Here is an 11,583-nt window from a genome sequence, read left to right on the forward strand (position 1 = left end):
CCACCTCATTGTAATTATTTGTGCAGTGCACATTATGGACAATATGAGAAGGAAGGAAAGAAGTACAGCAGATGGTGGTGGTGAAGTAAAAGAAGTGCATACCAATACCAGAAATATTAACATCTACATATACTCACAATCTAAACTATAATAAATTTATCAATAAATAATTCAAATTAATAATTTTCTTTTGTTTTTGTTTTTGGTCCACACCCATTGATGCTCAGGTATTCCTCCTGGCTATGTGCTCAGAAATCTCTCCTGGCTTGGGGACCATATGGGACACCAGAATCAAACTTTGTTATGTCCTAGGCTAGCATAGGCAAAGCAGACACCTTAGCGCTTGCGCCACCGCTTTGGCCAAATCAATGATTTTCTTAAGTTCTGCTTGAAAAAATAACTTTTAACAGACAATGGAGCCTGAGTGGTAGCACAGTGGTAGGGCATTAGTTTTGAGCACGGGTGACCCAGGAGGGACTCGGTTTCTATCCCCAGCATCTCATATAGTCTCTCAAACCAGGAGCAATTTCTGAGAGCAGAGTCAGGAGTAATCCCTGAGAGTCACTGGGTGTGCCCCCCCAAAAAAGTAAAAAATATTTTTTAACAGAAAATGAAAAATTTGATCCAATCTCTAGCATGAAGGAACTGGTCAGTAGATACACAGAAGTGGAATTGCTAAGTTACCACAGGATACAAAATAATTCATTCAAAATGACATAAGGTACATCATCATTCATTCTATCAATACAATTGCTAATATATGGAATCAACCTAGATGTCTACTTAAATAAATAAATAATGAATATATGGTATATATACACATGGAATATTACACAGGTATAAGGGATAACAAAATAGTGCAATTCACTGTAACATGGTTGAAACTGGAAAACGTCATGTTAAATGAAGGAAGTCAGAAGAACAAAGGCAAAATTACTTCACTTATATATGATCTTTAGAATAAATTAGAGAATGTAGTTTTTTAAAGGGGGAATATACAGGTAATACTCATGATCAATATCAAGATCACCCTTGATCTTAGAATATAGGGAAATGATAGAGAAGAAATAGAGTATAGGTTGGGTAGGGGAAAATAAGACAGACCCACAAGCAAGGGAGGGAGGCCAGGGGCCAAGGGGATGGATGGTTTAAAGGGTATGGCATAATTAATCACCCAAGTCACAGTGTTAACAGCACTGAAATAATGAAATCCAAACTTTAATAACCAAACTTAGAAGCAACATGAGTGGAACTGAGAGTGATTAGCAATCGGAGTCAAGAAAGATTAAATCAAACAAGATAAAAGGGGGCTGGAGTGGGTGTCTGCCTTGCATGCACTAACCTAGGACAGAACCAGTATCCCATAAGGTCCCCCAAGCCAGGAGCAATTTCTGAGCGCATAGTCAGGAGTAATCCCTGAGTGTCATCAGGTGTGGTCCAAAAATCAAACAAAAAAAAAAAGAAAAAGAAGAAAAAAAAAAAGAGGAAGGTAAAGGGCTAAGCCATAGGAACATGCCTTGTGATAAATCTTTATCATAAAGAGTCAATATTCAATCATAATTATATACATTATGTCATTCTCTTTAATTTCTATGATTTTGAAATTAAAGGCAAGAAATTATGTCTCTTCATTGAATAAAAGTTTAAAATTAAAAAAAATCCAGGTAAAGTTGTAAGCTGTAGTTTTCAAAAACGAGGAGTCTCATTTTGTTTTGTTTGCATTTTTTGTTTTGTTTTGTTTTGGGTCACATCTGACTGTGCTCACTTCTAGCTTACTTCTAGATCAGTTCTCAGGTATCACTACTCATTGTGCTCAGTGGACCATATATGGTATAAGGAATTGAACTCAAGTTAGCTGCAATCAAGGCAAGTGTCGTAACTCCTGTACTATATTTTAGCCTTGCATCAGTCCTTATGTCTTGAATTGTTTATTTTGTAATGAACTCCTTCTTAATGGTACACTCACCTAAACTTACAATAGTAAGTTCATATGCATCATATTTGTCATTTAGTCTGGAAAACTATAAATGCTTAAAATTTTGGTCAATGACAAGAGAATAAATTATGTGATGTCCTCTGTGAAAACTGTATCTACCAAAGAAGAGAGCATAGTATGTGCAAAGAAAGTCCCAGATCCCATATCAGAGCTATCTTTATGAGAACTCAGTGTGCACAACAGACACATCTCATTGCTGTTCTGTCTCAGTTTCTTCTTCAGTAACTCATGGGCTTATGATAGTTGATTAAAACAAAACATCACATTTAGTATCCGCTCAGCAAAAATCAAAGTAGTCCTTAAATGCAAAGGAATGGATGATATGTTGGATGATAGAACTAATGTTCACTTCTTTACTAGTGAGAGCCCTTAAAAAAAGTGACTAGGAAGAATAATCTCTATTGTGTTCTGCATGAACTCTTCTTTTTCTCCACTGAGCTATGTGTTGACACATCTGTTTCTTACTCCAGTGTCTTAATCATTTTAGAAAAAAAACTCTTCTTTTAACTTACAGATGGCACAAATATACAATGTACACAAAATTGTCTTGAACTACCATTTCAGAAAATTTCTTTTTCTTGCATGCACATGGAATGCTGACTTCCACCTGTGGATAAACCCAGCTGCTCTCTCCATTGAAATCAGAATTTAACAGGAAGTGAAAGTTCAAAAACGTTTTCAAACTTTATTTACAGGAAATAGCTTGAAACATAAAGAAATAATTGAAAGTGTTTCCTATGCATGACTTTGTGATCCTTTCTATTACTTCACTAAATATGCTCTAGTGACAATAGGCGACTCTGCTTACTGATTTCTTGTTTCTATATTTAGGATTAAATTATATAATTACCTTGGAAGTCTCAAGGCACTTCAGATAAATCTAGCTTAACTTCTACTTCTCTCTAGCAATGTTCCTACTAAATTCAAAAGAGAATTTCTCAGCATATTTACTTTAAGTTTAGATAGAAATGGGAAATGCTACATATTATAGAGCCTTCTCAGAAATTTCCAAATTAATTAGCATATTAAAGATTAGTATGTTCTACAGTAAAAATATGTTGGTTTAATTTTATTTGACTCAGCATATAACAAACTTATTTGATTTTGACACCCTTTGGTCACTAACAATTACAAGCAACAATGGCACTAGTTTTCCAGAAACACGTATAAAAATATTACTTCATAGTCTATGAATCTATTTCTACTAATTCAAGATATTCCTTTAAAACTATCTGCCTTTGAAGTTATCATTAAAAGTTATCTGCTTTAAAAAAAAGTTATCTGCTTTACCTAGAGCTGGTCTTATGCCAGGAAACTTCAGGGGTAGGATCTCTTTTGGTAGGCCAAGGTTATTCCTTTCCATGCCTCTCATATTTTGGTGGGCCTATGCAAACAACAATTTCCACTCTAACACTGTTTTTACTGTTCTCCTTTGACTCTAATCCTTAAAACGCACCCACTTAAAACTTGAGGTTAACTTAAGCTAATATGCATGTACATGGAAATGTAAAAAATACTATGCCTCTAATGTTTAAGGAGTTACATAAGTTTTATGGCTTTAGATTGCCTTGTGTGCTGTTAAGAAATATTATAATGTGCTACAATCTGGGGACTTGAGAGACAAAGTAATTGCACATGGATTCTGTTTTATTTATCTTAATGTTCTTTGGTTGAAAGGTCAAAGTTAAGATATCAGCAAGGGGACTTCTGAGAATTATGTTATGGGTGATTGTCCTTCCACTGTAACTTTACCTTGTCCTCTTTCTTTGCATCTTTTGTTCTCATAATTTAAAATAAAAAATTTAAAACAAAGATCTTATAACACAATGGACAAACATTTTTGCTCAAATTAGTAATGTACAATTTCCTAAAATATTCAGAATGCTCTCTTTACCGGGAAGCCGCCAACAAGGGCCACATTTGCACCAAGACCGTCAAGAAGGCAGCCCGGGTCATCATCGAGAAGTACTACATGCGCCTGGACAATGACTTCCACACCAACAAGTGCTTGTACAAGGAGATCGCCATCATCCCAAGCAAGAAGCTCTGCAACAAGATCACCGGCTATGCCACGCACCTGATGAAGTGCATCCAGAGGGGGCCCTTGCGCAGCATCTCCATCAAACTGCAGGAGGAGGAGCTGGAACGGAGGGACAACTACGTGCCCAAGGTTTCGGCCCTGGACCAGGAGATCATTGAGGTGGATTGTGACACTAAGGAGATGCTGAAGCTCTTGGATTTCGGCAGTCTGTCCAACTTGCAGGTCACCCAGCCCACAGTTGGTATGAATTTCAAAACGCCGCGTGGAGCTGTGTGAATGTGGTTTCCTATAATTGCAAATAAACCTCATCGAAGTCTTAAAAAAATAAATATTCAGAATGAAAAAACAAGTTATCTGCTTTATTCCTCTTGGAATGCATATAAGATCAGAACATTTTCTTTCTGAATGAGTATATAGTAACATGATAAATCATAAACAAAAACTTTTCTTCTAGTATTATATTTATTATAAATCAACCTGTGTGAGAAATTAAGAAATTTAATAAAGGACTGCCAGGTAAAGTGCTGATTGCTTAACCTGTGGAGTCTCTGCCCTGTTGTGCTTCTTCTGAGGAAACTGAGGACCTCAAGGGAGCCCTGTCCTGTGCTTTTCTGTCTTTTCTGAATACTTGAAGCTCTCCTCAGAGCCCTGGGAAGTGAACCCCCAAAAAACTGCATTCTGAAGCTACCCAGTGAGCCTGTGATTGAATAAGAAATGGCTGACTGTGGGGACTGCCAGGTGAAGTGCTGATTGCTTCACCTGTGGAGTATCTGCCTTGCTGTGCTTCTTCTGAAGAAACTGAAGACCTCAAGGGAGCACTGTCCTGTGCTTCTCTGTCTTTTCTGAATGCTTGAAGCTCTCTTCAGAGCCCTGGGAAGTGAACCCAAAAAAACTGCATTCTAAAGCTACCCAGCCAGTGAGTGAGAGAGTAAGAAATGGCTGACTTTACAAGCCCAAAAAGGGGAAGCCACTGAACTCTCCTGGAACACAGATGCCAGCACCCCTATCTGCCTGTCTTCTATGCTGTGCTACATTTTCAGCCTGATTTCATCCTGTGTGTGACTCATCTGCAGATGGCTCACCTTCCCTAGAGCCTTCCCCGGAGGTGAGCTTACACACCCAGAAAGGGGAAGCTGCTGAACTCTGCTAAAACTCAGATGCCAGCAACACTATCTGCCTGTGTTCTGTGCTGTGCTCCATTTTCGGTCTGATTTCATCCTGTGTGTGACTCATCTGCAGACGGCTCACCTTCCCTGGAGGTGAGCTTACATGCCCAGAGAGAGGAAACCACTAAACTCTGCTGGAACTCAGATGCCAGCAACCCTATCTTCCTGTCATCTGTGCTGTGCTCCATTTTGGGCCTGATTTCATCCTGTGTGTGGCTTATCTGCGGACAGCTCACCTTCCCTGGCGCCTTCCCTAGAGGTGAGTTTACAAGCCCAGAAAGAGTGGAACCAGAAGAACACAGACATTCAGCTTCGCTTCCCGGCCTTGCACATCATTTAGCCAATGAATACAACCACAACACATAGAAAAACCCACAATACAAGTGTGACAATGGGGGAAACAACGCAGGCCAGACATAGAGAATGACAATGGCAACTGTGATGACTTGAACATGTCCAACCAACCTGTTAATCTCTCAGATAAGGAGTTTAGAGTCACAATATGGAAGATGTTCAAAGAACTCAAAGAAAGTATAGAAGAGAACACTAATAAGAATCAAGAGAATATGAAGATAGAAATCAGAAAAGTCCAAACTGAAATTTCAGGTCAAATAACAGGTCTGAAAAACTCAGTAGATAAATTGAAGAAAAACATGGTTGAGCTACCCACAGGTTAACAGCAGCTGAGAATAGAATTAGTACACTGGAAGATGAAATGAATAGCAATTCCATACAGCAGAAGAAATTGAAGAAAAAAAAAAGCCTCAAAGCAAATGATCAAACAATTGAAAAATTACTCAAAGAATGGGAACAGATGAAAATAGAAGTCTATGATAAGCTCAACAGAAACAACTTAAGAATCATTGGAGTCCCAGAGACCCAGGAAGAAAATCTCCAGGAAGAATCAATGGTCAAGAACATCATTAAAAAGAAACTACCAAGCTTTGCGTGCGGCGTTTGGATCGGACCCTCCGGCGTACCGGCTGGAGAAGGGAGTGAGGAGGGGCTGAGGAAACTTCTGCCTCTTTGCGCGCGGCGTTTGGATCGGACCCTCCGGCGTGCCGGCTGGAGGAGTGAGTAAGGAGGGGCTGAGGGAATTTCTGCCTCTTTGCGCGTGGCGTTTGGATCGGACCCTCCGGCGTGCCGGCTGGAGGAGGGAGTGAGGAGGGGCTGAGGAAACTTCTGCCTCTTTGCGCGCGGCGTTTGGATCGGACCCTCCGGCGTGCCGGCTGGAGGAGGGAGTGAGGAGGGGCTGAGGGAATTTCTACCTCTTTGGGCGCGGCGTTTGGATCGGACCCTCCGGCGTGCCGGCTGGAGGAGTGAGAGAGGAGGGGCTGAGGGAATTTCTGTCGCCGCTTGGGTCGGCACCTCCCCCCAGGGACCCCTGCGTGCCAGCCGGAGAGGGTTGAGTGACTCCCTTCCCCCAGGTGGGTGCCTAGAAAGGCAAGTTGAACGACCCGAATAGACGGGAGAGATAGAGCCAGCCATCTGGAGGATGATCTAGAGCAGTCCACGCCCCTGACCCTGGAGTGGACCAGGGACTCCCCAAGGGTGAGGACAGAGCCTGAAGGGTTGGACTGAGGGAACCCTTCAAGGGAGGCGTGGAGGGGGCGGAGCTCCATTGACTCCCAGAGAAAGGAGGGGGAATTGAGTGCTAGGCTCAGCAGCGCCAGTAACCATTGTGGCCAGGAGTGGAACTGCACCGCTGACAGAAATAAGGAGCAGAAAAGGGAAAAGACCCACAGCAGGAAGGCTGAACTCTAGGTAGCAAAGGGGAGGAGAAAGGGCTAGGCTCAACAAACCCACCCAACAGGCCCCTCTAGAAACACCGTCAGGAAGGGGACCAAAGCAGACCAAAATTAGAAGCCACAGCACTCCAAAATACACCATTAAATACAAAGAACAATGCGTAAATCAAGGAGATCTCTAATTACTGGAGACACCATGACAAACCCTATCAAATTTCCAAGTCCACCAAAACGCACAGATCCATGGGAAGAAGACCTAAAAGCTGTCATGAGGAAGGAAATGCAAGAATTAATAAAAGAAATGAAAGAAAACCTAGCTACCGAGTATAAGAAATCCATGGACGAACGAATCAGCCAAATTAAAGAAGAAATGTCAAAGAACATGAGAGATTCCATACAAAAAGAAGTGAAGGAATTAAAAGACAAGGTAACAAGCCTTACGAGCAGAAACACAGAGTTGGAGAAGCACATCGAAGAACTCGAAGGAAAACTGCAATCAAAAAATGATAAAGAAACCAACAAAGAAATAAAAGGCAAAGCACTGGAAGGAAAAATCCAATATCTAATGAACAAGGACAAAAGAAACAATCTAAGGATTGTGGGTATACCAGAAGGGGAGGAAATAGGGAAGGAGGAAGAACAGGTAGTCAGGGAGATAATAACAGAGAACTTTCCCACCCTCTGGAAAGACAATTCAGGACAAATCCAAGAAGTCAAGAGAGTCCCTAATAAAATAGACCCTAATAAACCCACACCAAGACACATAATAATCCAAATGGCAAAAAACAAAGAAAAAGAGGAACTCCTGAAAGCAATAAGGGAGAAAAAAACCCTCAAGTACAAAGGAAAGGACATAAGAATCAAACCGGATCTTCCATTTGAAATAATTCAAGCAAGAAGACAGTGGAATGACATATTTACACGACTGAATGAAAGAAATTTCCAACCCAGGGTCCAATATCCAGCAAAACTATCATTCATATGGGAGGGCAGATTAAAAACATTCTCAAACATGAACGAACTTGAACTATTTGTGCAAACTAAGCCGATCCTAAGCGACTTACTCAGAGATGAATTACACAATCCAAACCCCCGATTGTAACAACAACCACTCCACACAATACAACTGCACACAAGTCCTCTCTATCAATAATTTCCCTAAATGTGAACGGACTAAACTCTCCATTTAAAAGACACATAGTAGAGATCTGGGTTAGGAAAAATAAACCGGACTTCTGCTGTCTGCAAGAAACACACCTACAGTTACAGGATAAGCACAGGCTTAGAATAAAAGGATGGAAAGTAATTATTCAGGCCAATGGAAAACAAAAAAGAGCAGGGACAGCCATTCTTATATCAGACCAAATTGTATTCAACCTCAAGAAAGTGATCAGAGACAAAGAGGGACACTACTTACTAATCAGGGGAACATTAGATCAAGAAACACTAACCCTGGTCAATATCTATGCACCTAATGTAGAGTCAGCAAAATATGTGAGGCAACTACTGGCAAACCTGGAGAAACACATGAAGGGAAATGTGATAATAATAGGGGACCTCAATACTCCACTATTACCACTGGACAGATCCACCAAACAGAAAAATAGCAAAGAAATAAGAGCTCTAAATGAAAAATTAGAAGATTTAGGGCTAATAGATTTATATAGAGCCCTCCATCCCCAGAAAGCAGAATACACATTCTTCTCAAACCCACATGGAACCTTCTCCAGAATAGACCATGTATTAGGATACAAAGCCAACCTATATAAGACCACAAAGGTAAGGATCATAAGAAGTACCCTTTCAGATCACTATGAAACAGAGGTTAAAATTGATGTCAAGAAGAAGCAATGGAGAAAAACTAGTACCTGGAGATTAAACAACATGCTGCTCAACAACAGCTGGATCAAAGAACAACTCAAGGAAGAAATAAAAAGATTCCTTGAGACAAATGACAATGAAGAGACAACATGTCAAAATTTATGGGACACAGCAAAAGCAGTAATTAGGGGGAAACTCATAGCAATACAGGCCTATGTCAAGAAACAGGAAAACAACAAAACCAACAGCTTAAAAGATCACCTCAAAGAATTGGAACGACAGCAACAGAGAAATCCAACCACAACCAGAAGGCAAGAAATAATAAAAACCAGAGCAGAAATAAACAACATCGAAACCAAGAAAACAATACAAAAAATCAATGAGACCAGGAGTTGGTTTTTCGAAAAAATAAACAAGATAGACAAACCATTGGCAAAACTCACCAAAAAAAAGAGGGAAAACACCCAAATCAGCAGGATCACAAATGAAAGGGGAGAGATTACAACAGAACCCCAAGAAATACAACATATCATGAGATCATACTATGAACAACTATACTCAACTAGGCTAGAGAACCCAGTAGAAATCGACAGATTCTTAGACAAACACCCTCTTCCAAGACTGGAAAAGGAAGATCTAGAAAGCCTAAACAGACCAATCACCTCAGAGGAAATTGAAGATGTAATTAAAAAACTCCCTAAGAACAAAAGCCCAGGCCCAGATGGATTTACAGGGGAATTCTATCAAACATTTCAAGAAGACTTACTACCACTTTTCCATAGGCTTTTCCAAACCATAGAAAAAACAGGAATCCTCCCCAACTCCTTTTATGAGGCTAATATCACACTCATTCCCAAAGAAGGTAAAGACACCACCAAAAAAGAAAACTACAGACCAATATCACTAATGAACATAGATGCAAAGATACTTAACAAAATCTTAGCAAACCGAATCCAACACTTCATCAAAAAGATCATACATCACGACCAAGTGGGATTCATACCAGGAATGCAAGGTTGGTTCAACATACGCAAATCAATCAATTTGATACATCACATCAACAACACGAAAGACAAAAACCACATGATCATATCAATCGATGCAGAGAAGGCGTTTGACAAAATCCAACATCCTTTCATGTTAAAGACACTCAGCAAAATAGGGTTAGAAGGAACTTTCCTCAAGATAGTTACAGCTATATATGAAAAGCCAACAGCCAACATTATACTTAATGGCGAGAAACTAGAAGCATTCCCACTAAGGTCAGGAACTAGCAAGGCTGTCCACTCTCTCCACTATTATTCAATATAATCTTAGAAGTTCTAGCAATAGCAATCCGACAAGAGAAGGGAATCAAAGAAATTCAAATAGGGAAAGAGGAACACAAGCTATCTCTATTTGCCGACGATATGATGATATACATTAAAAACCCTAAAGAGTCCACAGTAAAACTCCTAGAAACAATCAGCCAATACAGCAAAGTGGCTGGATACAAAGTCAATACACAAAAGACAGTAGCGTTTCTATATACAAAAAATGAAGTTGAGGAGAGGGAGATTAAAAATACAATTCCATTTAAGATAGTATCAAAAATATCAGGTATCTAGGAATCAACCTTACAAGAGAAGTGAAAGACCTATACCAGGAAAACTTCAAAACACTCCAGAAAGAAATTGAAGACGATCTAAAGAAATGGAAGAACATCCCATGCTCATGGATAGGTAGAATTAACATAATCAAAATGACTATCCTACCCAAACTCCTATATAGATTTAATGCAATCCCTATCCAAATCCAGACACAATTCTTTAAAGAATTAGAACAATCATTTACAAAATTTATCTGGAACCACAAAAGACCCAGGATAGCCAAACACATACTGAAAAACAAGAAGCTGGGTGGAATCTCCTTACCTAACTTGAAACTATACTATAAAGCCATAGTAATCAAAACAGCATGGTACTGGAACAGAGACAGGACCTCAGACCAGTGGGTCAGGACAGAATTCCCAGACATAAACCCCCAGATATACAGCCAACTAATATTTGATAAAAGAGGCAAGAATCTGAAATGGAACAAAGAAAGCCTATTCAACAAATGGTGTTGGCACAACTGGAAAACCACATGTACGAAAGTGAAAATCAACCCATACCTCACTCCTTATACAAAAGTCAACTCAAAATGGATCAAAGACCTTGAAATCAGACCTGAATCTATAAAGTTTATTGAGAATAAAATAGGGAGAACACTCGAAGACCTATATATCAAAAAGGTCTTCGAGAATGGAGCACCAATGGCAAGAACCTTAGCAGCAAACATAAACAAATGGGACTACATCAAACTAAAAAGCTTCTGCATGGCGAAAGAAACCTAACTTAATGCAAGAAGACAGTTAACAGAATGGGAAAAAATCTTTTCACTAGACATATCAGATAAAGGGCTGATATCTAGAACTTACAAAGCACTCAGAAAACTGAGCCCATCAAAACCAAATAAAGCCATAAAAAAATGGGGAGAAGAAATGAATAGGCACTTCTCTGAGGATGACAGAAGGATGGCTAACAAACACATGAAAACATTCTCACCTTCACTCATCATCAGAGAGATCCAAATCAAGACAACAATGAGATACCACCTTACACCAGTGAGGATGGCTCACATCAAAAATACTGAGAACAATCTTTGTTGGCGTGGATGCGGTATGAAGGGAACTCTCATCCACTGCTGGTGGGAATGCCCCCTAGTCCAACATCTATGGAGAACAGTCTGGAGAATACTCAAAGAACTCAGAATTGAGCTCCCTTTTGACCC

The 11,583-nt window shown here is 39.9% G+C and overlaps 1 protein-coding gene across 1 annotated transcript; it reads left to right on the plus strand.

The window, feature by feature from the left end:
• Positions 1-3,851: 3,851 nt before the first annotated feature.
• Positions 3,852-4,331, plus strand: LOC126015942 (40S ribosomal protein S17-like). Its single transcript, XM_049778473.1, has one exon. It carries the CDS (start codon positions 3,852-3,854, stop codon positions 4,311-4,313), a length of 462 nt encoding a protein of 153 aa, XP_049634430.1. The 3' UTR covers positions 4,314-4,331.
• The last annotated feature ends 7,252 nt before the right edge of the window (positions 4,332-11,583 follow it).

Source organism: Suncus etruscus, chromosome 8, assembly GCF_024139225.1.
Source record: "Suncus etruscus isolate mSunEtr1 chromosome 8, mSunEtr1.pri.cur, whole genome shotgun sequence".
Classification (NCBI taxonomy): Eukaryota; Metazoa; Chordata; class Mammalia; order Eulipotyphla; family Soricidae; genus Suncus; species Suncus etruscus.